General features: G+C 39.1%; 1 protein-coding gene across 2 annotated transcripts in view; it reads left to right on the top strand.

Moving 5' to 3' along the window:
• Nucleotides 1-3,179: 3,179 nt before the first annotated feature.
• The window catches only part of MCM3 (minichromosome maintenance complex component 3), a 42,940-nt gene continuing 18,157 nt past the window's right edge, over nt 3,180-27,962 (top strand). Inside the window, exons 1-11 of one of the 2 annotated variants that reach the window (XM_027840299.1) lie at nt 3,180-3,339; nt 6,886-6,998; nt 9,108-9,316; nt 11,245-11,375; nt 13,250-13,488; nt 14,454-14,562; nt 18,231-18,384; nt 20,862-20,993; nt 22,260-22,468; nt 25,645-25,819; nt 26,610-26,736. In XM_027840299.1, the coding sequence (XP_027696100.1) occupies nt 3,262-3,339; nt 6,886-6,998; nt 9,108-9,316; nt 11,245-11,375; nt 13,250-13,488; nt 14,454-14,562; nt 18,231-18,384; nt 20,862-20,993; nt 22,260-22,468; nt 25,645-25,819; nt 26,610-26,736 (1,676 nt within the window). In that variant the 5' untranslated portion in view covers nt 3,180-3,261. The remainder of the gene's footprint in view (nt 3,340-6,885; nt 6,999-9,107; nt 9,317-11,244; nt 11,376-13,249; nt 13,489-14,453; nt 14,563-18,230; nt 18,385-20,861; nt 20,994-22,259; nt 22,469-25,644; nt 25,820-26,609; nt 26,737-27,962) is intronic. The other variant, XM_027840303.1, reaches the window with a different exon arrangement.

Here is a 27,962-nt window from a genome sequence, read left to right as displayed (position 1 = left end):
TTTTATGTATTTGTGTCCCTAGTGCTTAGCCCCGTTCTTGGCATATAGTAATGAAGGACAAACCATAACACACACAACTGCTTAATGATGTTTTTTCATTCATTCATAGTCTTTATCTTGCATAAAAGTATAACAAGGATCTTGATTCATGAATTTGTTTTTGTTCTCCAGATGGCAAATGTAGAAATCAGGCATTGTTCAAATATTACACTTTCAAACCATAGTCTTGATAGCTAATCAATAAGACCTTAAATATGCATGCACATATTTCATAGAAATTAGCTCATAGAATCCTTACAATAACCGTATGTATGAGGCACAATAGATATAACCTGCTGCTCAAGGCCATGTAGTAGATTTTTATGCAAATAGCCTTTGGGCTAGAGGTTACATGGCTATCAACCTCACTGAGATGAGGAAACTCTACTTAGAAATGGGTTAGTTAGGAAGGAACAGGTTGAGTAGCAGAACAAGGATTTAATCCTCGTATCCTTCATGTTTGAACTTTGAAGGACAAAAGTATTTATCATAGTATAACTGTGTAGAGATTGAATTTTAATGAAAGGGTAAACTGAGGTAGATCTCAGAGCAAGATAACATTTATTAACAAGAGCATGTTACCTGTCAATAAATGGGTCAGAGGCTTGCCTTCATTAATGCCAAAGCAAGAGGACAATTCTTCTTATATAGAGTTTTGGGACGTGTAAAGCAAAGCAAAGAGCAGGGTAGATGACATCATGGGATTGAGGGCAACAAGACTGGTCGCAGAGTTGAGGCACAGGGAACAACATGATTGGTTGGAAGTTTGGTAATGGGGGCTAGCAATGACCCCCCCCCCCTTTCATGAGACCAAGAAGTGTTCATTGTCCCAGTGTGGGTGTGAGATAGTGGCCCAGACTTTTGGACAGCAAACTGGACATCCCTGAAGGATAGCTTGGTGGAGTAAAGGTATCAGGCCCAAACTTACTTGCGTTCTCACACATTCACCAAGATTAGTTAAATCCCTTGAGGCGGGAGAGCTGGATTTTTAAACTTAACCCATCACAGGCCAGTTGAACGCTGAATTAAGTTCAGAGACAAAGAACCATGACTTACGCAGGACAAAATCAATTAACTGTAAATAGGACCAATAAGAAAATGATACAGGATCTATCTTAACCTCCTCAACTTATAGGGATAAATAGCAAGAAGCTTATAGAATACATATTAATGTATTAATTAATTAATTAATCAAAACATCAGCTATCAGCTATCATTTATATAGTGCCTAATATGTTTCAGGTACTGTGCTAAACACTTTACAAATATTTTGTCATTGTTGTTCAGTGTCTGACTCTTTGTAACTCCATTCAGAGTTTTCTTGGCAGAGATATTGGAATGGTTTGCCATTTCCTTCTTCAGCTCATTTTACAGATGAGGAAATTGAGGCAAACAGGGTGAAGTGACTTCCAGGGTCTCACAGCTAGTGTCTGAGGCCAGATTTGAACTCAGAAAGATGAGTCTTCCTGGCTTCAGGCCTAGCATTCTTTCCACTGCACCACTTGGCTGCCCATTATCTCATTAGATCTTTACAAAAACATAGCTGCACCATGGGATATCTTTTTAAACTATGTTTTTCAGAATTTATTGTTGTATGTTAAATCTTTTGAAATCATAGATATAATAATGATGATGATAATAGCGCTTTAAAGGTTTGCAATGGGTGTACAAATATTATTTAATTTGATCCTCACACAACCTTGGGAGGTAGGTGCTATTCTTAACTTCATTTTTCAGATGATGAAACTGAGGCAGACAGAAATTAAATGATTTGTCCAGGGTGACAGAGACAGTAAATATCTGGGAGTCGATTTGAAATCGACTATCCAAATGCGCCACCTAGCTGCCTCTATTTAGAACTGGCAGGGACCTTGGAGACCATTAGTCCAATCTCTATTTTTTTTTACAAATAAGAAAATGGAGGCTTAGAGAATTTGTGATTTGCCTCAGGTTACCTAGTTCCTAAGTGTCCGAGGCAGAATTTGAACCCTGCCTACCTACCTCCAAGTCCAGCACCCTATCCAAGACACCAGAGAGAGAAGCTGCTTGATAGATGTGAAAAGATATTTGCTTTGCATCTATTCTTTTATTTAATCAGAGTCTAGTGATATAGAGAGAGGAATTTCTGACTTTCATTCCTACCGGCTACAGAAATGTGGGCAGACCACTTCAACTCTCAGTGCCCAGGCAACTCTCTAAGAGTGTGAATTGCAGAAATTTTGCGGAAATTGGCAGTGAAGGGAGTTCCTCAAACCTATGAAATCTCAGGTGAATCAGGAGCCTGTTGGTTAGTGTTTAGTGTGTGTGTGTGTGTGTGTGTGTGTGTGTAGTGTACACATTATACACTTTTAACTTAAATCGGCATTGTTAATATTTCCTCCATCACTTTCTTAAGTTCTAGACTATCAATAAAACAAATCAAGTTCTGATTTGGAGCATTTGCCGATTTCCAAGTTATAAATGCTCACAGTGAAAATTTAACAACCGGCTCTGTATGTAAGGAGCTCGCTCCTGCACATCCCTGGCGGTGTCTACCTAATTAAAAAAAAATTAATGACCTTTACTTTTTTATGTCACCTGATACCTCCTCTCCAATGTAATATAACACCATTCCCAAATTATTATAAACTAAGGTACAGAACAAGGGACAGACTTTTCCAATCGCAAAGTGAGTATAAGGCGCAGGTGTGACTGGACGACACGAAACGGATACTATTTTTGTTTATTACCCAGAAGGGAAACAGTGTGTAGGAAACCAGCTAAAAGCTGAAAGCATCTAGCTTCAGGAAGCACCAAGCGCTGCAGACTGTTAGATGTCTATCATACGGACTACAATTCCCAGGAGGCAACGCGACTCATTCTTTGCAGTCCCAACCCTCGGGAGCTGAAAGTCCCAAGGAGCTCCGCCCATCGCATTCTCTTGATTGGCCAGTTACGTTCCTTTGACTAAGGGCGCTCCGGAGGGGTGGGGAAAGTGGAGTGGTATCTGTAAGTTTCCCGCCATGGGAGACGTATCGGAACGCCGAGGGGAGGAAGAAGCTTCCCATTGGGCTTACGCTTTTCCGGCCTTGTAAGCCGCAGCCAATCAGAATCCCAATTTGCTTCCGCTGCCGCTTTGGCTGTAACTTTTGGTGGCGGGAAAAGTGAAGTCGTTTTCGCGCCAGGGGAGGAGTCAGCGGTGGGGGAAGCGGAGAAACCGACTCCATTCTGCCGCTTGGAAGCATGGCAGCCACCACTGTGATAGACGATGTTGAGCTGCGGGAAGCGCAGAGAGATTACCTGGACTTCCTGGACGATGAGGTGAGGGTACTAGCCCCCTCCTCCGGGGGCTCCAGATGGGGAGTTCAGGGGGAGCCATGTGGCCAGTTGGCTCCGGCAGAGGTGTGTGCTTGGAAGGGAAGAGGGGACTTGATCCCTGCAAGCGCTGTCGGAGGAAAAGGAGGGTCTTTTTGTCTTGACTCTTGGCCGGCTTGGTTTATGGCAGCGGGGTCTGGGGCGGGAGCCCAGACTGGTGAGGGTGGGTGGAAAGGGCTTGTTGGAGTTTCCGGGTGGTGGAACTTTCACCCTGAGGCATTCATGCGCTCATTTAGGACTCGGCCCTAGACCGTGTGACTGACTCTTTAAAAAGTTGCTGATCGAATTAGTATGCGTTAGATCTGAAGCCTGGAACTTTGATTGGATTAGGGGTGCCAAGATACTTCAGTCTTTGTTCTCTTGGTGATGGGGGCAAAGGGGACAAAGTAGGGCCAACCTTGGAAAAGTTTTGTGTCTGCGATTTTTTTTGTAGCAAAAGCAGTCTCTTAGCCTTTATCTTAGCATCTAGCATCAGACACGTAATAGATGCTTAGTTAACTTGTATTTGAATGGTCCCAAGTGGCATTTTTTGGCATAGACAGCTGTGAATATCACCACCTGAAGAAAGGGAGTGTAGACATCTAAGATGCTGGTGTTATTTGCAAGGTTGTTGGGTATTTTTGCAGGGAGTAGGGTGGAGGGGAAGATGTTTGTCATTGGCTGACCCCCTTTTCTTTACTTAATCCAGATAAATAAAAGCAGAATGTTTATCTGTAAAGTGGATTAGTTTGCCATATCATCATGGCTCCAGCACTTAGCTCAGGGCCTGGCACATAGTAGGTGCTTAATAAATGCTAGTTGACTAAAACTGTCTTCCTGTGGAGGTCTATTTGTTTCTCCGTAAGTTGCATATATACATACGTACTGCCTTTCTGGATGGCTAAGATGGACTTTTGTGAAGATCACTAAGGGGATAACCTGGTCCTAATACTTAAACTAGGGGAGGATAAAGTAAAGAGAACTATGGACCTAATGAGTATTGATAATAATTTAAAATTTTTTTAGCAAAAACCATGGCAATATTAAAACAATTACTATGATCAAGTTAGATTTATACTATAGATGGAAGGGTGGTACAAAGTTAAAACAATTAACAATCAGTCAAAACCACTGTAAATTATAGGATTGTATGAATAGATACAGGAAAAGCCTTTAACAAAGTGTACCCTTCATTTATACTAATTCTACAGATCATAGACCTAGAAGGGCCATTTTTTAATGAAGAAAATGTGTCTAAAACCATTTGCAATGGGAAAATACCAGAAACTTTATCAATAAATAAATAAATATAGATATATAGATATAGATATATATATCTATATATATATATAATATCATTCCTTGTTAGGTCAGAAGAGTATAATAAAAATGATATTACCTAAATTAATTTGTAGACTTAAGATTATGCCAAACCAACTACCAAGAGGATACTTAACAGAAGTAGGCAAAATAATAATAAAAATCATTTGGAGGAACAAAAGATCTAGAATCTCAAGGGAAATAATGAAAAAAAGTAAGAATGAAGGGTATTACTTCCAGACCTCTGGTTTTACTATAAAGCAGTCATCATTGAAACTATTTGGTATTGGTTAAAAAAAATAAAAGAAGTAGCTTAATAGAACAAAATGGATAAAGAAGAATAAGACACAATTGAACTTAATAACACAGTGATCTATATCCCTGACGAGATAAATTACTTGGCAAAGAATTCCATATTTGATAGAATTGTTGGGAAAACTGTAAAGCAGATTGGCAGAAATTAAATCTAGATCAATAAGGTAAAAATAAATGTGCAACTTGAATGAAAGGTGATAACTATTAAAAATTTAGATGACAGATTAGGTACCTTTCACTGCTATGACTAAGATGAGAGGGTTGTTTTGTTTTTTCCCACCGTATAGAGGTGATCACATAACATAAAATAGGCAAGACCTTTAGCACAAAGAAAATCAATGCAACTTGGATAAAAAGGGAAGCAGTGGTTTGTGGGGGAAAGCCTTTATATCACCTGTAAGGGTCCTGGATATACAAAGAACCAACCACACATAGATAAGACCAAGTGTCATTTACCATTGGATATGAGAAAAGAATATGAACAAATAGTTCTTAAAAGAATTGCAAGCTATTAATGAACCTGTGAAAGGTTCATTTCAAATCATTAAAAACAAGAGAGATGAAAGTAAAAGCAACTCGTTTCACCTCACCCAGGAAACTGGCAAAGATGGCAGAAGATGCAAATAGTCCATGTTGAGGGGCTGTGGAAAGCCAGGCAAATTAATACATTTTTTATGGAACTGTATGTTGGTCATACTGCTCAGGAAAGTAATTTGGAATTAATCCAAAGAAAGTGACTGAAATGTTCATACCCTTTGAGATCTTCCTGTTGGGTACATACCCTGACGAGGTCAATGATAGAAAAGCACGTATACCAAAAACATAGAGTTGGAAACAAAGTAGATAACCATCCATTAGGGGTTGGTTAAACAAGTTGTGATATGATGAATGTAATAAAAATATTGTGACTGTAAGAAATGTGATATGAAGAATAGGAAGGTTAGGGTTCCAGAGTGAAATAAAGCAGAACCAGGAAAACAACATCTATCTCTATATCCATATACATGCATAAACTATAGTAGTGTAAATGGGAAAAAAGATAATTAGAAAAAAATAAACTGAATGCTATATAACATAATGATTAAAGTTGGTCCTAGAGTGGAGATTTAAAAAAGTATTGCCTCCCGTTATAGAGTTGGGGGACTATGGGTGTGGATCAGACTTAGTTGATGTGTGGGTCAGTTTTGCTAAACTTTTTTCCATTTCTTTTTTATTCTTCGTGTTTTTGAAAAGTATATTTTTATTTATTTTGTTAAATATTTTCCAATTACATATGAAAACATTTTTAACATTAATTTTTAAAAATTTTGAGTTCCAAATAATATATTGATTATACATATGAAGTCATACAAAACGTTTTCCATATTAGTCATGTTGCAAAAGAAAACATAAAAATCCTTAAGAAAAATAAAGTATGTTGAAAAAATATGTTTCAGTTTGTACCTGAAATTCTTCAGTTTTCTCTGGACGTGTATAGCATTTTTCATCTTGGATCCTTTGAAATTGTTTTGGGTCATTGTCTTGATCGGAGAAGCTAAGTCTTTCACAGTTGATTGTCGTTAATATATTGCTGTCTTTTTTATTCTTTGTTATAAAGGAAAGGTTTCAGATTGAAAAGGAGGAAGATAAATCTTAAAAATATGTCATGGGGACATTTTTTCCTTCAGAGATCTTGTTGTTAAACATTTACCTAGGTTATTGAAACCAAACAATGCATCAAACTGAATCTGACAGTGTATGTAACGTTCTCTACATTTAGTCACCCATCTCTCCAGTAAAGGGAGAAAGGAGTCGTTTTCTATTGTGTTCAAATTTAGAATCACTTTGAAATGTAAACCATTTGGCTAGGCTAATTTTTGGGTTCTGGCTATTTTGTAGGAAGACCAGGGAATTTATCAGAGCAAAGTTCGAGAGCTGATTAGCGATAACCAGCATCGTCTGATCGTCAATGTGAATGATCTACGTCGGAAGAATGAGAAAAGAGCCATCCGGTAAGTACTGGGGATACTGAGGGGGGAATTGAGTATAAATGGAAACCTTCCTTCTCCCCTTTCTATTCACTAGACCAGACTCATAATCTGCCACACACAGAGCTGGATTGATACCTAAGTGGAGGCAGCATACGTATGTTGGCCCTGGAGTCAGAGGACCCGAGTTTAAATCCATCCCTGCAATTTGCCACCTCTGTGATTTTGGGAGACTCATCACCTCCCTTGACCCCTTAAAATGAAGGGGTTGGACTAGATGATCTATGAGGTGCCTTCTGGCTTTAGATCTATGATCCTGTGAACCTATGACTTTATAATATGCTTGGACTTTCTATTTTTCCATTGCGTGATCCCTTGATTTTCCCCCCCTTGATTCCAAGAGTAGAATTTTGGTTTTCTAGAGGCAATAAGTCGTTTGCCAGTCAGTTGGCTTCTTTGTAGTGTGTTACGTGGTTCACATTTCGTGTCTTTCTTTTCGAAATTAAATCAAGGTTTTCTTTCATCAGTTCTCCTCACTAGCAGTGAAATATAAATTTTAGAAACAATAGCTATGGAAATAAGCATTTATGTCAGTTTAATATTTCAGATAAGCACAAAGATGGGCAGAAATGTATACCCTGGTTTGTAGGCTTTGCATTATTATATAATGCCACACATGATTTACGTAGTTATCCTGGATGATTCTTCAGGATTTTTAAATATATATGACCAGCTTAGGTGATTATTAAGTACTTGAGTCAGGGCCTGGAGCAGTTCTGGTTAAGCAGAAGGCTCAAGTGATAACTTGTCCCTGCAGGGTGCTGGATCCATCCCTGGCTTCTTTACAGGGAAGTTGTAGGGACAGTTAGCTTTGGTGAGAAGACTACTGTCATGGCCTGTCTTGGAAATCTGACAGGGCCTCAATTTTTATAGTATGAGGTGACATCCTCAGCTGACAAGGTGAGGAAGGGGGCAGCCTTGGAAGCCTGGAGAAGGTCTGCAACAGCTGTGGTGGAGAGGGCATAGCCCCGGAATGTCTGACTTGTTGCAGTGAGGGCCCCCGCTGCTGGCCACCTCAAAACCACAACAAAGCTCTGCTCAAAAGTCGAAATATAAACTTCTTGAGGGAAGGAACTGTTTCTTTCTCTTCTCTTCTCTTCTCTTCTCTTCTCTTCTCTTCTCTTCTCTTCTCTTCTCTTCTCTTCTCTTCTCTTCTCTTCCTTTTCCTCTCTTTTTTCTCGTTTCCTCTTCTCTTTTCTTCTCATCTTTCTCTTTTTTCCCTGTCTTTTCTTTTCTTTCTTTTGTTTTCTTTTTTCTTTTCTCATCTTTTTCTTTCTTTCTTTCTTTCTTTTTTTTTTTTTTTGTAATTGGGGTTAAGTGACTTGCCCAGGGTCACACAGCTAGCTAGTAAGTGTCTGAGGTCAAATTTGAACTCAGTTCCTCCTGACTTCAGGGCCAGTGCTCTATGCACTGTGCTACCTAGCTGCCCTCATCTTTTCTTTTCTCTTTCTTCTCTCCTCTTCCCCTTCCTATGTCCCCAGCACCTTACTCAGTGCCTGATATACAACAGGTGCTTAATAAATAAGTAAATAAATAAAATCTGTTGGGTTGAAATTGGTTGAAGTTCTTCTGGCTTTCAGTAGATATGTTAAAAAGTTTTTGGAAATAAGTCTCTGGCAGGCGTGGGGTACCTGGAGAACCTTTGAACACTGAAGTTCAGAGGAGGTCTCCTCCATTCATGCTGCATTTTTCTTGACCTGACTATTCTAGTTGATGAGATGAGTAAGACTGGTGACCATCCTTGAGAGGCAGCAGAATGTATGGATGGATACAGAGGACTGCCTTTGGAGTCAGGAAGACCTGGGTTCATATCCTACCTCAGACATTTAATAGCTGTGTGGCCCTGGATAAGTGACTTGACCTCTCTGGACCTCGGTTTGCTTGCTCATAAAATAAAGGGTTTAGACTGGATGATCTCTAAAGTTCCTTTTAGCTATAAATCTGTTATCTTGTTTTGATCATTTTGTTTTGCATTTGTGTCAGTGTTTTACCAAGGATTTGGATCTGTATTTTACTAGAGAGATTGTTTCTCCCTTTCCCAGTTAATTTTTTTTCTTCTTGTCCCATCTGCAGGCTCCTTAACAATGCCTTTGAAGAACTCCTGGCCTTCCAGCGTGCCCTGAAGGACTTCGTGGCCTCCATTGATGCCACCTATGCCAAGCAGTATGAGGAATTCTACATTGGTTTGGAGGGCAGCTTTGGTTCCAAGCACGTTTCTCCTCGCACCCTCACCTCCTGCTTCCTCAGTTGCATCGTCTGTGTGGAGGGCATCGTCACCAAATGTGAGGGGGCCGAGCAGCATCGTCAGAGTAGAGGGGGCCTCCTGTGGGCACTCTAGGAATAGATGGAGGGCTCTGCAGAGCAGGGAAGGCATAGCTAGACGGCTTGAGGATGCAGAATTTTGAGGACTTGGAACAGGGCAGTGGAAATGATTGGGAGAAACCCTAGGCTAAACAGTAGGGTAAGAGGCCTCATTTTAAAAACTGTTCTTTTTCCTATGTAGAGGCAGTGTAGCAGAGTGGATGGAAGGGCCATCCCTGGAGTCAGCCGCAGACTAGTTGTGTGACAAGTCACTGAATCTATCAGTGACATAAGCAACTCTGTTAAGATTTCCACTTACACAGGTTGGCTGAACTGCATAAGTGGAGGGAATTTCTACACTGGGAATTCTGTACACCGGTGAAATCACAGGTCAAGACCAAAACAAAATTTTTTTCTTTGAAAATGTTGTTAGTGATCTGATCATCTGTAGGCCATCTATTGTGCATTACAAGGAAGCTGGGTGGTATAGTAGAAAAAGTGCCAGACTCGGAGGCAGGAAGACCTGAGTTCAAATCCTGTCTCAGACACTTACTAGCTGTGTGACCCTGGCAAGTCACTTAATTCCCTGTTTACCTCAGTTTCCTCATTTGTAAAATGAGGACAATAAGAGTACTTACCTTCTAAGGTTGTTGTGAGGATCAAATGAGGTAATAATAATAATTGTTAAGTGCTTAGTACAGTGCTTGGTAAAATATATAGTGCTTACTATATGCACTATATAAATGTTAGCTATTGTTGTTATTACTATTTTTCTAGTAGCATTGATGATTTTGCATTGAGCTCCCTCTTATGAAGTAGCTAGGTGGTTCAGTGGACCTGGATTCAAATCCAGCCTCTGATATTTCCTACCTGTATGATTTTGGGCGAATCAGTTAGCTTCTCTGGACTAGGAGTCAGGAAGATCTGAATTCAAATCCTGCCTCAGACACTTAATATACCTCTGTGACCTTGGGCAAGTCACTTCTCCTCTTGCAACTTCACTTTCTTTATCTGGAAAACAAGAATAATAATAGCGCCTACCTTGCAGGGGTATTGTGAGGATCAGATGTTAATATATGTAAATTGCTTTGCAAACCTTATTTTGTAGATGTTAGCTGCTATTATTGCTATTTCAATCAGTAAACATTTATGAAGTGCTTACTATGTGCCAGGCACTGTGTTAAGTGCTGACAATACAAAAGGAAGCAAAAGACAGTCCCTGCCCTCAAGGAGCTTACAATCTAATGGGGGAGGGAACATGCAAATAAGTATATATGAAGTAAGCTATGTATAGGATGAATAAGAAATAATTAACAGAGAGCAGGCTCTGGAAGAAAGAGAGGTTGGGGAGCTCACAATCCTTTCTTGTGACCATGTTTTCTTTCTTTCTTTCTTTCTTTCTGCGAGGCAATTGGGATTAAGTGACTTGCCTAGGGTCACACAGCTAGTAAGTGTCAAGCGTTTGGTCTGAGACCACATTTGAACTCAGGTCCTCCTGACTCCAGGGCTGGTGCTCTATCCACTGTGCCACCTAGCTGCCCCTTGTGACCCTATTCTTGAACCAGACAGTAGTTTCCTTACTGTATCAGACCTTCAGGAAACTATCAGGAGACTTTACCTGTGTGAAAGCCATCATCCTTTGATAGGATTTAGGGAATGTGAAGTTGGTATGAGTTGGCTAACTTGTATTTAGATGACTATTTAGAGGGACATCCACCACCTTTGGTATTTTCCCTCATTACTTCAGGTTCGTGGGGTAGGGGGTGAGGAAGAAGAAGAAATGATGAGGTTGTATTGGGAAGAGGGAGTCACACTACAAGAAAAGGAGATGAATTTCCCTTCCATATCATCTAATATATCAGAGGGCGGAGGCTGCCCTCTGATCTTTGCATGGCTTCTCTCCTTTCAGGCTCCCTGATTCGTCCCAAGGTTGTCCGTAGTGTCCACTATTGTCCCGCCACCAAGAAGACCCTAGAGAGAAACTACACTGATCTCACCACACTGGTGCCTTTTCCTTCCAGCTCTGTCTACCCCACCAAGGTAAGGGGACTGAGCTGATTGTCTCTTCTGGAGAGGGGAGGTTGGAGATGTTTTTTCTTCTTCTCCAGTGTTGGGTGGTATCAGAGAGGCCCACAGAGAAAGTGAGCCTATGAATCAGGAAGATCTGGGTTCAAGTCTCTTTTCTGTGCACATACTGGCCAGGTGACCCTGGGCAAATTAGTTAGCCTCTCTGCGTCCTCAGGCAATTCTTGAAGATGATGAATTGTAAATTGTAGAACAGGTGGTGATGTGCATTAGTCCAGAGTTTTCTTAGCGATAGCTTCTTTTCCTCATGTAATTATAGGGCTGGCAAGAGACAGGGGGAGGGAAGGAGAGAGAGAGAGAAAGAAAAAAGAGGAAGAGAGAATAAAAAGAGAAAGATTTGAGGTTTCATCTCTAGAAATTGACTGGGTGACCACAAGGAGTCAATCCAGAGGAAAATGGACTGCTGGACACACCCTGAGCCTTTAACCTGGATGGTTTTTACACAGTACTTCTTATCAAACGGGAAATGGTTTCCTGTTTTCTAGTTTAGTGAGTTCCATTATTTCTAATTCTCCCTCATCTTAATTGATCTTCTGTTTTTTAATCAGTACCAAATGATTTTGATGATGGCTGCTTTATCATATAGTTTGAGTTCTCCATTTCTACTTTTTTCCATTATTTCCCTTAGTATTCTAGATCTTTTGTACCTCCAGATGAATTTTGTTGTTATTTTATCAAGTTCTATGAAGTAGCTCTTCCTTTGATAGTTTGGTATAACATTACGGGGAGGGAGGAAATATGCATTTTTTTTGTTTTTATTTTTATTATTTAAAATTTTTTAATCTTTTATTTTTTCTAATTACATGTAAGAACAATTTTTGATGTTCATTTTTAAAAAATGTTGAATACCAAATTCCTTCTCACCCTACCTCATCTCTTGTTGAGAAGGCAAGCAATTTGATGTAGGTTATACATGTGTAGTCGTACAAAACATTTCTGTATTAGTCACGTTGTGAAAGGAAATATAGACTCTTGCACCCCTCTCTCAAGAAAAAAACACGAAGAAAAATAAAGTTTAAAAAAAGCATGTTTTGATCTGTACTCGGACTCCATCAATTCTTTTTCTGGAGGTTGGTACCATTTTTCTTCATGAGTCCTTCAGAATTGTCTTAGATCCTTGTATTGCTGAGAATAGCTAAGTCATTCACAGTTGATCAACGTACATTACTGTCATTACTATGTACGATATTTTCTTGGTTCTGCTCACTTCAATTTGCATCCGTTCATGTAAATCTTGCCAGTTTTTTCAGCCCAGGGTTCTATCCATTGCACCACCTACTGCCTCTATTATAGCTGTAAATTTATTTTGGTAGTATTATTATTTTTATTATAATGGTTTGGCACAACCATGAGTGCTGAATGTTCCTCCATTTCCTTCATTTGTTCTTTATTTCTTGAAGGAACACTTTGTAATTGAATCTAAGGATTTAATGTTCTTTGATAGATTGACTCCCAAATATTTTATTCATTTTGTAGTTGTTTTGATTGGGATTTCCCTTTCTGTTATCACCTCTTGGATATGCTGTTGCTGTTTGTTGATTTCAGCGACTTTGCTGAAGCTATTTAATTGTCTCAATTAGTAGCGTTGGAATTCTACTTCTGTCAGGCTGCTGGTACTTCCTTATATTAATTGTATAATCATGAACTCATGGGTAAGAGTGAAAAATGCTAGAATTTTTCCTTTTTTTTTCTTTTTTTTTTTTTTTGCAGGGCATGGGGGGTAGTTATGATGCCCTGATATTTTACAAACTTTATTCTGTAAGGGCATGTACACCTAGAATAACTGGGGGCATGGTTAAGTAATTGTGTCTTTTCCCTCTGTTTTGTAGGATGAAGAGAATAATCCTCTGGAGACAGAGTATGGTCTTTCAGTGTATAAAGACCACCAGACCATCACTATCCAGGAAATGCCTGAGAAGGCCCCCGCTGGCCAGCTGCCCCGCTCTGTGGATGTTATCCTGGATGATGACCTAGTAGATAAAGTGAAGCCAGGTGACAGGATTCAGGTGGTAGGGACTTACCGTTGCCTCCCAGGAAAGAAAGGAGGATACACTTCAGGCACATTCAGGTAAAGCAACCTTGAAGACTCCCAAAGGGTTTGGGCATATTGGGGTTAGTGGCCTTCTGCTTTTTATCATCCTTCTCCCAAACCCAGTGATAATATCTCATAGGTAGAACACTGGGTAAATCTGATTGTCAGGAGACCTGGCTTTTTCTCAGCTCTTGGTTCCATTCTGACATGTAGGAAGGACCTCTTGAGCTTAAAGAACAGGTTCTCCCCACCAGTCAAAGACAAAACCAAGCCTCTAGCCATTGATGGGTGCACATTCATCCTAAGGGTGGACCAACTCAAGTCACTGAGCAAAGTCCTTCCAATCAATCAGCATGCAAATGATAGATATAAATATATACCGCATATATAGGAAGTAATTAATAGAGGAAGGCATTGCAGTTAAGAGGGTTGTAAAGTGGTTTACCCACTTCCAGGTGTTTCCTCCATCCAGACTAAAGCCTACTTTATCAAAGGAGATGATATATGTAAGGTGTTTTGTAAACCTTTAAAGCACTATATAAATTATTAATCATCAGCAAAAGGAAAGATGGATTCTGTGGCATGCGTGTAGGGGTAGTTGGCCTGTGGGAGGCAGAAATTGGTAGAGAATAATATCTGAATCCTGAAGTCAGAGGATCAGTGAGTTATAGTCAGAACGGACCTTAGAGGCCATTGAGTGCAGCCCCCCCCATTTTACAAGACTCAGAGGGGTTAAATAGTTTGCCAGAGCCACACAGCTCATGTCTGAGGCAGAATTTGAATTTAGGTCTCACCGGCTCCAAGTCCAGTGCAGAATCCAGAGCTTCATGCTACCTGAAGTCAGGATGATCCCAGACAGTTTGCTAGGTCAAGGCATAAAGATGCCGTCTTCTCCCAAGGAATATTGCTGATTGAACTGACTGGCTAGCAGATGTGAATGGAAGATGCTGCTGAATGCTCAGTATTGATAGTTACTGTCTTTCTTCCAATCCTCCTCCTAGGACTATTCTGATTGCCTGCCATGTGAAACTTATGAGCAAGGAGGTTCAGCCTATGTTTTCTGCCGAAGATGTAGCCAAGATTAAGAAGTTCAGCAAATCTCGCTCCAAGGTAGGAAAGAGCTTTGGGATAGACCCCCACCTTAAGTGTTTTTGGAGGGAAAGAGGTAGGAGAGGGTTTTGGGTAGGAAAAAAAGTCATAGCAAAGGCTTTTGGGGTGGGAGCTTTCCTTGGGAGTTGAGGAGGGGAAGCAGCTCCATTTATTTCTCTGGGTCCTTTGACTTGGTTGTGATATTTTCCACTGAGTAGATTTTCCACTACTTTTATGGAAATAGTTGCCATCTGTTGGATTTGGAGGAGGCCAGAAGAATGTAGGCTAGGTAGGTGATGGTTAAAGAAAGGCTGAGGAAGTCTGGAAAAGGCAGAAAAGAGTTTTCTTTGGGTATAAGTGTTTTTAAAATGGCAAGTGAAAAAAAGTTCTTACTCAGTTATAGCCTTACTATTTAAAAAAAAATTCTTAAAATTGTTAATCGTTTTTCATTAAATACAAATAAGCAAACACTATGGAATTGAGAATAGGAAATATTTACATTTTGATAAAAAATATTAACTTTTTAAAAAAAAAATTTTTTTTTGGACCAGACCAAAAGTTATTTCATTGGTGTGGGGAGTTCACGGTGAGGAACTTCCTCTACAGTATCTAAAACAGCTTGGTGTGGGGAGTTAGATTCCCCCCTCTCTATGTGGCTCTGGGCAAAGTCACTTAACCTGTATAACCTCAGTTTCTTCATTTGTCAAATGGGAATGATAAATAGCACCTTCCTCATTGGATTGTTTTGAGGATCAAATGAAATAACATTTACAGTTCTTGCATACTTAAAAGTGCTATGTAAGTGTTAGGTATTATGTTATTTACTAGATAGGTCTCCACCTTCTTTGCAATTGTCTTAGAGAGTTTTGGGACTCTGCGAAGGTATTTGACTTGCCCAGAGTCATACTGTCAATTTGTGTCAGTCAGGACTTGAATCCAGGACTTCTAGGCTCTTGAGGCCAGGTCTATTTAACTATGCCTATTGTGCCTTTCCCTACAAAATAACACTAACAATTTATTTGATCTTTGCCGTTTAGCAATTTCTTTTTTCCATCCATTTTGATGCCCTGTAATTACATTTCCTATGTGTACCTTATTTCATACTCCTTGCTTTATTTATATCACCTCCTATGAGTCTATCTATATTCCTTTGTATTTTACCATTTTTGTGATTCAGGAGCATTCAATTGCATCACTGATTAATTCAATTATTCTCCAGTCATTGGACTAATAGCTTGGCTTTTTTTTTGGCCATTACAAGTGAAGTGGGTTTGAATATTTTTGTACAAAATAAATCCTTTTTAAATTTGATTAAAATCCTTGGCATCTAGTTCTAGCAGTGTGGCATTCTGGGGTCTAAATGTATGGTCACTTTACTAATTCTCATTGCATGATGCTAGATTGCTTTCCAAAAAGCTTGTATCAATTTATAGTCCTAATGACAATGTGAAAGTGCTTGTTTCCCTGAAGGGCTGCCAATATTAACATTTTATAATTTTCAGCTGATTTTGCCAGATTTTGCTGGATATAATGTGTTATCCAAGTTATTTTAATTACATTTCTGATTCTTAGAGAATTTGAATAACTTTTTCCATGGTTATTAGCAATTTTGCTTTCCTCTTTGAGTTATTGAATTATTACATAATTATATTACATAATTGAATTAGTCATGCCTTTTGACCATTGCACTGGATCTTAGATTTAGATCTGGATGAGACCTTAAAAGTCATTGAGTCCAACCTTCTCATTTTACAAATGAGGAAACTGAGGCCTTACAGAGGTGAAGTCACATATCTAGTATTTGAGGCATTCTAATGGGGAATGGATATTATTCTCATAGATTAGATTTTGAATGTCAGATGTTTGTCATAATGTTCTTCCCCTTCCCCCATGTGTTTTTTCTTATTTTGGAAACATCATTTATTTATTGTACATAATTCTTTTATTTTGATGTACTCAACTCCATCAATTTTGTTTCAGTTAGCCAATCAACAAAAATTTATTAATCACCTAATATGTACCAGGCACCAACTATTCTGGGCACTAGGGATAAAAGTCCAAAGAATGAAACATTCCTTCCTAACTAGGAGATTGTCCATTAAAGAAAGTATTTTTCCCTCACCAAATTTGGGAGAGACATGCTATTCCTTTTTCTTCCAAATTTGTAGATCATGAATCAGATTGGTTTTATCATAACAGATGGTATGTTGTGTGTCTCTATTCTCTCTCTCTTTTTTTTTTGCAATTTTGCTTTCTAGTTTTATCAACAATTTTAATGGAATAATGATTCCTTTCCCTAATGTTTTTAGTCCTTAGGTTTATCAATCCCAAGTCCTTTATTTACACTAATTTCTATTTCCGGATACTCTGTTCTATTACAATGATCTGTTTGTTTGTTTTTTTTTTAATTTTGGTGTAGTAAGATGGTTTTTATAGTATATTTTGAACTCTGCTAAGATGAAGCCTTCTTCAATTAAAAAAAAATCCTGTTTAAAAATAATTTAAAGCTTAGGCATTTAATGAAATGGTACATTAAGAAAAGTAGCCATATAACATTTAGCCTATAAATCTGGCCATACTTTCACAAATGCACAAATCAAACATGGAACAGGTGTGGCCAGACCTCACAAAGTTGAAAGGCAGCTCATATGCTTCTGATGCTATAGGTCAGCTGCTTTTCTGATGTTACCTTTGTACTATTGTCACTAGTCTCTGCAGGATATGACATTTCTGTAGTCACTACCAGTTGTTGCTTCTTTCTCATAAGAAGAGTGGACACTGCCATGTTCCCTTAATTAAAAGAGAGACATTTTGATAGCAGCATTTTTTCCCTTGACCAACAAAAAGCCTTCGTTTCAGAATCTTTGTCTTTGTGTTAAGTTTCTCATATAGAAAAGAAATAAAAGTCTTAATTATCTGGGTTTTTTTTTTCACATTAATTTTATTATGGCCTTATTGAGTCTTACAAAGTAGCCCATTGATATTTTGATAAGAATTGGTTCATCAGTATTTCAAATCTCATGTTTAATAATTTAACTTTGTTTTTGGCCAACATTTTTGTTTGTCCTTTCATTTTAAGGCAGAAAGGATGAGTTTTCCCTTCTATATATGCTGCTTTCATCTCTAAAAGTCAATTTCAATGACTCTTAATGTCATTGTGTTGGAGAATGACATGATTTCTGTAGTGAGTCTTGTCATGACCTGGGATCAATAGCTAAAGGAAGTTATGGAAGATCTTTAGTGGGATTGGTTGGGATTTTGCCTGTGGTAGGGAAATAGATAAAATTAGTTAATCTCTCAAAGTCCTTGTAATTTCTAGACATCTTTTAAGACTATTAAAAGTTACTCTTGTAAATAGCATGTTTTCCTTGAATTTTATGTGAACTTTTTTGAGGTTAGAGCATGGAGAGAAATTAGTTGGTCTTTTGCCATATATTCTGGTCTGTGCACTTAATTTTAGAACAGAATACTGTGAGGTCAAGAACCATTTCTTAATCTCTATTTTTCTTTAAGCATATAACTCAATACCAAAGAACCAGAAGATATCCAATTTATTAAGTGTCTGCTTTGTGGTAGCTGCTGGTAATACAAAGATTAAAAATGACAAAGTCCCTGCCCTCAAGGAGTTTGCCAGATTCTATTGGTAATTATTCTTTTTTTTTTCCCCATTCCGTATGTCTCTCTCCTAGGATATCTTTGATCAGTTGTCTAGGTCATTGGCTCCCAGCATCCATGGACATGAATACATCAAGAAAGCAATCCTGTGCATGCTCCTTGGAGGAGTTGAGAAGGTCCTAGAGAATGGGAGTCGCATCCGTGGGGACATCAACGTTCTTCTGATAGGTAAGGAATCATCTTACAGTAGCAATTCTTCAAGCACAATGTGCTTGGTTCCCAGAAAAAGGGACCCTTGCAATTTGTAGATTCATGATGGATGGTGCTCTACACAAAGTTAAACTTGTTTTTCCCCACTCCAAGTGATTGGTGCTTTACTGCTATTCTCTTGTCAGTGGGCACTTTTGTTATTCTGAGGTTTAGTAAGAACATGGAATATAGCTCTGGAAGGGAACTTAGAGATCTTGTCCAACCCTGTCATTTTATAGGTGAGGAAACTGAGGCCCTAGGGGTGGAGTGTCAAGTTCAAAATCACATAAGTAGTAGTAGTAGTAGTAGTAGTAGTAGTAGTAAAATTAGCATTTATATAGTGCTTTAAGGTTTGCAGAGCTCTTTACAAATATTTTGTCATTTGATTCTCACATCAACCTTGGGAGTGAGTTGTTCTTATTATCCTCATTTTACAGATGGGGAAACCGAGGCAGAAAGAAGTGAAGTGACTTGGCCAGGGTTATGCAGCTAGTAAGTGTCTGAGGCCAGATTTCAACCAGTTTCAGTTCTTTATCCATTGTCCCATTTAGTTGCCTCTTACTTGGGTCGTAGCAGAGGTCAGATTCAAATCCAGAATCCCAGTCCACTGCTCCGTCAGGATGGCCATCATAGTCTTTTAGAACTGATGCATCCCCTTCATCCTGGCCCCTAAGAGATGGAGGAAAAATGTGAAGTCAAAAGGCAAAAACAGTTAAGTTTTGGCTATAGGTATAGTATAGTGTATGTGGACTTCCCTTTTGGTGGGGATCTGTTGACTGTATCATCTGAATGGTAAGGTTCTCAAGAGGCAGTATTGTATAAGGAATAGAGGGCTAGTTTAGGGAGTCAGAAAGACCCTGGTTCAAACCCCTCTTTTGATAATTAAGTTATTTAAGTTATGTAATAAATTAAATTATAAATTTAAAAATAATAAAATAAATATATAAATAGAAATAATATATATAAATATACAATATTTAAAATAAAAAGTAATTAAGTAAATAATTAAGTTATTTAACATCTCTTAGCTAGTTATTGCACAGAGTTGTTGTGAAGCACAAATAAGATCATACAAATAGCACTATACTTAATATATAATATAACATAACATATGTAATATGTAAATAAAGGGGGTGGGGGAGGGGGAAAGGGATGGTGATAGAGTTACCTCTGGGGCTACCCTGTTCTCTGTGGGTATGGTGGTCTTTGGGCATCTGTAGAGTTGGGGTAACAATTTGGACTGGCTGAGCTCAGACCTGGGCTTACTTAGCTCTCAACCTTTTCTTTGGGTTTCTCTACAGTTCCAAAAACTGGACTTTAATAAATAGACTCGTCCTGGCCTATGAGATTAGAAGGAACACTTGAAGCAATGAGGCTGCTACATGGTGATCTTTGCCAGTGTGGATCCTTTTCAGGGTCAAGATTTTGTGATTTAATGAATGTAACAACTGAGCAGTAAAATACAGCAGTAAAATGCAAGGGTGTGCAATGTTAGTGACAAGAGAGTCCACCCTATTCATTTTATAAGTGAGAAAACTGAAACAGAGAGGTCAATGATGACTTGCCCAAGGTCATACAGCTAGTAAGGTTCTGAGGTGGAATGTGAACCCAGGTCTTTATGGCTCCACATTCAGTGCCCTATCCATGCCGTGAAGATAGGCATTACAGTGATAAGGTTTATGGCAACCAACTCTGACTTCTACATACTTACAGGACTGTAATGAAATCAGTGAAATTAGGTCTGCTTGGCCCTGAGAGAGGTCCTACCAGCATATAAAATGATGACATGCTGATGACTATTGGAGGGTCGTTGGTATTTAGGGGGTTCTGACAATCCTAGGGCAACAAGGACAGAGGGAAGAAAAGGGAAATTGTTGAGATGTAGGGTTACATTTTTTAAAAAATAGGTTTTTATTGATATCTTTTATTTTTATATTACCTGTATTTACTCCTCCCCCTAGAGCTATCCTTTATAACAAAGATTTTCTTAAAGAGGAAAAGAAAGAAGTAAGGCAAAAACTAATGAACACATCCAAAAAAATCTTTCTTTATATGCAATGTTCAACAACGGTAGATCTCTACCTTTGCAAAAGAGCAAGGGGAGATGTCTTCTCATTTCTCTTCTTTGGGGTCTATCTTACTCTTTACAGTTTCATAACATTCAGTTTTGATTGTTTTATAGTTATTTCCATTTACATTGTTATAGTCATTGTGTATATGCTTTCCTCACTCTGCTTATACTTCGTATCAGATCACATGGGTCTCCTATGCTTCTCTCCATCCATCTATGAATGTTTGTCGTTTCTTACAGCATAGTAGCGTTCCATTCATGGATCATAATTAGTTTGGTCATTCCTGAATTCATGGGCATCTAGTTTGTTTCCTTTTCTTTGTTTTGTGGGATTATATTTTAACAGTTCCCTAGGATTCACCACTTTTCCCCATTTTTATTTCAGGAGACCCATCAGTCGCCAAATCTCAGCTTCTGCGTTATGTACTTTGCACAGCTCCCCGGGCAATCCCCACCACTGGCCGGGGTTCTTCTGGGGTTGGTCTGACAGCTGCTGTCACCACAGACCAAGAGACAGGTAAGGCCTGGACAGAGTGCTTAGAAGAGGTACAAAAAACAGAGGGCGGGGTAGGAACACGGGGGGAGAGTGTGGGTTGATCTTAAGCAGAAAGTTTATGTAGGAAGAGTACTGATAAAGAAGGTTGAACAGATAGGTAAGTTTGAACTGAATTATGATAGACCAAGTCTTGTGATTGATTAGTTGCAATAAATGAATTAGTGTTACCTTTAGAATGGAATATTTGCTGGCCCAGGACTGCTCTTGGAAAAATATTTTTGAGTAGTGTTTGGAAGAAGCTTGTCAGACAAAGGATACGCTAAGCAAATCGCAGAAGACTTTTGGAGGAACAGATTTAAAGACTAGCAAAGCCAGAGGAGTGAGAGAGAAGAGGGCAGATTTGGGATTTGGACAAGACCTGTGATTTCATTAATATACTCTACCAATGCAGGTTGTCATTTGCTTTGCAACCTACTGTCTTAGAGAATTGCTCTGGGCAGTGAGAAGTTAAATGGGATATGAGACTTTTATTAGCTACATTTACTGGAGGAGTTTGCTCTCAAATGGTTTCTTCTTTTCAATTTTGAACATGTAACTTTTTTGTCTGGCGAAATCCTTTTATTTTTGTGTGATCAGATCTTATTAATTTTGTCCCAATAATTGGACAGTTTTCCTCTTCTATAATTAAGATACTTAACTGATAAGAAAAAGATAGTTTTTTTCCAATTCCTTCTCCCTCTGCTTCCCATTCCCCATTTTTTTCTGATTTAAAAAATACCTTTAGATCACTGGTGATGGTGGAGGAGTGAAAAATCTCAGGAAGTCAACAGTGTGGAATCAGAGACTTTTTTAAAAAAAAATTATCTGATATTTGATTTTTCCCCAGTTAAAACAGTTTTTAACATTCATTTTTAAAAATTTGACTTCCAAATTCACTCTCTCTCTCCCTCCCTCTCCACTCCTCATTGAGAAGGCAAGCAGCAATTTAATAGAGGTTATTCATGTATAGTCATGCAAAACATAACCGGAGTCTTTTCCAAGTAGGACAAGAAGAGTAGTGTTAAGATAGCATGGAAGGGTTAGACTTTCAGTGGGAAACTCTTAAATTATTGGAGAAGAATTCCCTGGACTTCACTCAGTTGTTTCCCAAACAGTTTGGTGTTAAGTGTCTAGTAAATTCTAAGGAAGGCCAGATTTTTTTCTTCCCTTGTTTCCTGGTTGTTACTTTCCCCCAGTCCTTAAAGCTTGGTGGATGCTTTTTTTCTCCCCCCTTTTCCCATTGTCTAGGGGAACGGCGCCTGGAAGCAGGGGCCATGGTGCTGGCTGACCGAGGGGTTGTCTGCATTGATGAATTTGACAAGATGTCTGACATTGACCGTACAGCCATCCATGAGGTGATGGAGCAGGGCAGGGTCACAATCTCCAAGGCTGGCATCCACGCTCGCCTGAATGCCCGCTGCAGTGTGCTGGCAGCTGCTAATCCCGTCTATGGCAGGGTGAGTAGGCCGGTCTTAGGGCATCTTAGGTTAGAAGGAAGGAAACAAACATTGATTAAGGGCCTACTATGTGCCAGGCACTGTGTTACTTGCTTTACAAATACCATCTCATTTGGTCCTCACAATTACTCTGGGAGGTAGGTGGTATTATACTCATTTTACAGTTGAGGATACTGAGGCAAATAAAGTTTAAGTGACTTGCCTCTGGATTACACAGCTAATACGTGCCTGAGGCTGGATTTGAATTGAGGCCTTCCTGATTCTAGGCCCACTGTGCCACCTCGTTACTTCAAAGTAGGGCAAAGAGTTTCTTAGTCATCAATCTAATAAGTATCTGTTAAGTGCCTAATATGTGCAGCTAGGCCATAGGGACATGAACAATAAATGAATAATCCCTTCTTTCAAAGAGCTTTTTAACTAGCTTTGGATAGCTATGTAGAGTAGCTCATTGCTGGGTGGGAAGGGGGGCCACTGGAGCAACATTTTGAGAAATGAGACCCATGTCAATAAGCTCTAGTAAGCTCTTTATCTCCTTTCTTTTATTTTTTGTTCACATCTTAAACAGGAATGTGTGTTTATTGGGAAAAGGGACAATGGCAAGTTTTATGTATAAGGATGAGAAGGTGGCAGGGATTGAGACTTTCTGTGATTCAATAATAATTCATTTTTTATCAGACTTGTGATTTTGTTGGTGTGGGGAACTTCAGGTATGGAACCTCTCTCCAAAAGTATAGATTAGCCACTGCTCTGTGTTAGAGCATTGCCTCAAGTACTGAGTGGTTAAGTGATTTGTCCAGAGTCACACAGCCAGTATGTGTTAGAGTCAGGACCAGTATCTAAGTCTTAGAGACTCCAAACCAAGCTCTATCTATCCACTGTGCCATACAGTCTCTCAGCTTATCACGTAGTAATTATAATTAGTAGTAATTATTTGCAAGACTGCCTTAACATAGTCTTCTTTCTGAAATCTGTAATAACCTGCCCATCAACTAAGCAGGGTAGTGAATAGAGCTCTGAGGGAAATCTAAATTTAAATCCTGCCTCGTTGACGTACTAGCTGTTTGATGGTGGGCAAGTCACTTAACCGCTGCCTGCTTCAGTTTCCTTATCTGTAAAATGGGGATGATAATAATAACACCTACCTCGCAAGAGTTGTTGTGGTGATCAAATGAGATATTTGTAAAATGCTTTTCAAACCTTAGAATGATATATAAATGTTAGCTATTTTTGTTATTGTTATTAACCAGACCAAAAATGTGGTAGGATGGGTTGGGACCCCTGAACCCAAGGAAATATTATCTGATTTCTAAGATCTCTCATTTTGATGCGTAACAATAAATAATAAGAGTTCACATTTGTAAAGCTTTGGAAGATTTACTACAATTCTTCACATTAACCCTATGACATAGGTAGTAGAAATATTTTGTGCAGAAGAAAACTGAGGCTTAGAAGTTAAGGGACTTACTCAAGCTCACATGGCTAGTATCAGAGTCAAGACTGGAATTCAGGTCTTCCTATCTGAGCACTAGTGTTATTTCCACTACTGATGGCTGCTGTTTTGGCAGGCCCTTCTTCAATCAATAAACATTTATTAAATGGCTGTTGTGTGTTTTTTCTAAGTGCTAAGGATACAGAAGGAAGCAAAAGACAGTTCCTGCCCTTAAGGAGCTTATAATATAATGGATTCTTGTTATCATTCATATTAGTGCCTATAATACCAGACTCACAGGGTTGTGACAATGATACAATGAGATCATGTCTGTAAAGTCCTTTGTAAACCTTAAATGGCTATTCATCGTCATCATCATCATCATCATCACCATCATTACCACTACCACCACCACTGCCACCTAGTAACATTAAATTTGACCATTTTAATAAGTTTAGTTGAGATTTTACTCATTGATTTGTTATCCTAGTATCATGAGGGACTCCAGAATTCCCAAGAGCTTCTGACTCCCAAGATGCATAATCTGGCTCAGCTCCCAACTTTCTCCTACATTGATGAAATGAATAGAAAGTGAGACACAGATTCATTTCTCAGAGTCAATTCTGCCTTGGCAAAAAAAGCAGATGAAAGTAAAGCTTGGGAAAAGAGCCAGCCTCCAGGCCCTGCTTGGTCTGGCTATGCCAGTGATTCAGCCATATTTAGTTGACAAGTTGGGGTGAACATTTCAGTGAGGTGACCATTGTTGTTTGTAGGTTATGTCTCCTGTTAGATGGTAAGCTTCTTGAAGGCAGGGGCTGTTTTTTTCTTTCTTTGTGCCAGAGCTTAGCACAGAGCCTAGCATGTTTTGTTCAGTCGCTCAGTCATGTCTGACTCTTCATGAGCCTGTGGACCATGGCATGCCAGTACTGTCCATGGGGTTTTCTTGGCAAAGATAATGGAATAGTTTGCCATTTCCTTCTCCAGTGGATTAAGGCAAATAGAGGTTAAGTGACTCAACCCAGGGTCACATAGCCAGTAAATGTCTGAGGCTGGTTTTGAACTTAGGTCTTCCTGACTCCAGGCCTACCACTCTATCTCACTGAACCACCTAGCTGCCTCCAGCCTAGCACATAGTAAGCACTTAATAAATGCTTGCAAAACTTCTGTCCCCTGTTTTTATCCTAAACCATCCACCCATCCCCATACCCCTCACATTCCCCTTATAAAGTGAGAATCACCAAGATAGCCCATTGTAGAACAAATGAATGGATGGATGAAAAAACAAATGAAAATCATTTAGTCAGCCCTTCTCATGTGCTGGATATAAATACAAATATAAATGTGGGATTAGAAATACAAAAAATAAGATAGTCCCTGCCCTTAGGAAGCTCATATATCATATCATATTATAACATATCCTACATCATATCATATATTTATATATCACATTGTATAATATTAGAGAAGTGGGAAAGATATCTGAACCTATTGCTCTGAGAGATGATATAATACAGTGGCGAATATGCTGAATTTGAAGTCAGAGAATCTGGGTTTGAAAGCTTCATCTGCCCATTAGCAGCTTTGTGAACTCGAACAAGTCTCTGAAATTCTGGGTTTCTGTCTCTCCATCTGTAAAACAGAGAACTGGTCTAGATGCAGTTCTCAGGTCCGTTGTAGTTCTTAAGTCTGATCCTGTGGTTCTCCCCGTGACGCATTCCTCTCCTGTTTTTTTTTTTCATTTTCCCAGTATGATCAGTACAAGACACCCATGGAGAATATCGGACTGCAGGATTCTTTACTGTCCCGATTTGACTTGCTTTTCATCATGCTGGATCAGATGGATCCTGAACAGGACCGGGAGATCTCAGACCACGTCCTCAGGATGCATCGATACCGGGCAGCTGGGGAGCAGGATGGTGATGGTGAGTGAGGCCCCCATCTTCTGTCTCCTTCTAAACATTAGGGAGTGAGGGAGATCAGGAACAGTTGGTGAGTGGCTTGGGGTTTGAATTGAAAGGGAAGATGGCCACCTTCCTACCCCAAAGCCACCTGAATGGTTCTTCCTGGCTAAGATGTTATGGATGCCTTGGGGTCTACCAATCACTTTACCCCTACTTACTGAAGCTGTAGGTTACTTTGTTGCTGCCTTTCTTCTTATCCATGGATCTAACATCTATCTGATGTGGTTACCTAGTGAGCATATCCCTCTCTGGCTAGGTCCTCTTTGTCCTTTCGTGGCACCAAAAGTATCGTTTCCATCCATATCTTCATGTTGTGTTGCTCGTGTCAATGTGATATATAATGAGAGTTCCTAAATCTTCCCAAGTTGTTTGTTTTTTCAATGCTGTTGTTACTGTATAAATTGTTCTGGTTCTGTTCACTTCATTGCATCAGTTTATACACATCTTCCATGGTTTCTCTGAAGATATCCTTTTCATCCTACCTTATGGCCCGGTAATATTCTATTACATTCAAATTCCATAATTTATTCAGCTATATCTCAATAGATGGGCATCTTCTTTGTTTTCAGTTCCTTGCTTTAGCAAAAAAAAAAAATGCTGCTGTAAATAATTTTGCACATAAAGGTCTTTTCCCTTTTTCATTGATTTTTTTTGACTTGGATTGGGATCACTGGGTCAAAGGGCGAGCACAGGTTAGTGACTTTATGGACATAGTTTCTTAACTGCTAAGCTCATTTTCTGGGTTTTCCAGCCATGCCCTTGGGAAGTGCTGTAGATATCCTTGCAACAGATGATCCCAACTTTGTCCTGGAGGACCAGCAGGAGACACCTATTTATGAGAAGCACGACAATCTGCTTCATGGAACCAAGAAGAAAAAGTGAGTGCTATTATTAATCTTTGCTCCCTGGATTAATAATAACAACAACAGCAATAACAATAATAGCTAGCACTTACATAGTGCCATCTATGTGCTGGGCACTGTGCTCAGCACTTTACAGATATCTCATTTGGTCCTCAAAACCCTGGTGTTTTTATCTCCATTTTACAGAGGAGGAAACTGAGGCAAACAGAGGTTAAGTGACTTGTCCACTGTCACACAGCTAGTAGGTGTCTGAGACTGGATTTACACTCATGTGTTCTTGCCTCTGGGCCCAGCTTTATTCACACTGTGCCACCTCACTGCCTCATCTTACTTATGTCGCCTGAGATAGAGATATTTGCAGTGTTATTAGGGTAGCAGCATGGTGCTGGTGACATCATTGGGTTAGGGCATCATTTTCATGAGGCTGCAATTGTAGGCCAATTTGATTTGCTTTTTTTTTTTTTTAAAGGCTACAGATATTATTCTTCCTCCTGGTCAACTTCTCAGAGATAATATGCCTTTGGTCAAAAAAGGAATTGGGAGAAAGTGTGGATGGCTCAAGATGAAACCATCCCTACTACTAAAAATATAACTAAGAGTATATGGCTTCTTGATGGTTTTCTCTCTGTGGAGGATAGAAAATCACAGAATCTTAGACCTGGAAGGGACTTCAAAAAATGAGTTGCTCATTTCATATCTGAACAAGAATTTCTGAGTTCAAATGTAGCCTCAGACACTTACCTAGCTGTGTGACCCTTTCTGTGTGCCTCAATTTCCTCATCTGTAAAATGGGAATAATAATAATAAAACCTACCTCCCAGAGTTGTTGTAAGGATCTAGTGAGATGTAGTTGTAAAGGACTTTGCTAATCCTAAAAGTGCTGTGTAAACTGTAGCTATCAGTATTGTTCTTATCATTAATCTGGGGTTCACGAACTTGTTTTTTAAAAATGGATAACTGTATTTCAGTATAATTGAATTCCTTTGTAATACTATATTTTTTAAAATACATTTAAAAATATGACCCCTGAGAAGGGGTCCATAGGTTTCACCTGTCTGTCAAAAGGGTCCATGACACGCACGAAAAGGGTTTAGAACCTCTGTTCTAGCCTTTGTTTGAAGATCACAAGGTAGGGAAAACTTCTCCCTAGTACAAGTGGTAGGCCAGTCTACTTTCTGATTGCTCTGGTCGTTAGTACACTATTATTTAAACTAACTGTAATTTTACTTTGTACCATGCAC

The sequence above is a fragment of the Vombatus ursinus genome, unplaced genomic scaffold, assembly GCF_900497805.2.
Source record: "Vombatus ursinus unplaced genomic scaffold, bare-nosed wombat genome assembly UNPS02004698.1, whole genome shotgun sequence".
NCBI lineage: Eukaryota > Metazoa > Chordata > Mammalia > Diprotodontia > Vombatidae > Vombatus > Vombatus ursinus.
This window is presented reverse-complemented; position numbering and strand designations above follow the sequence as displayed.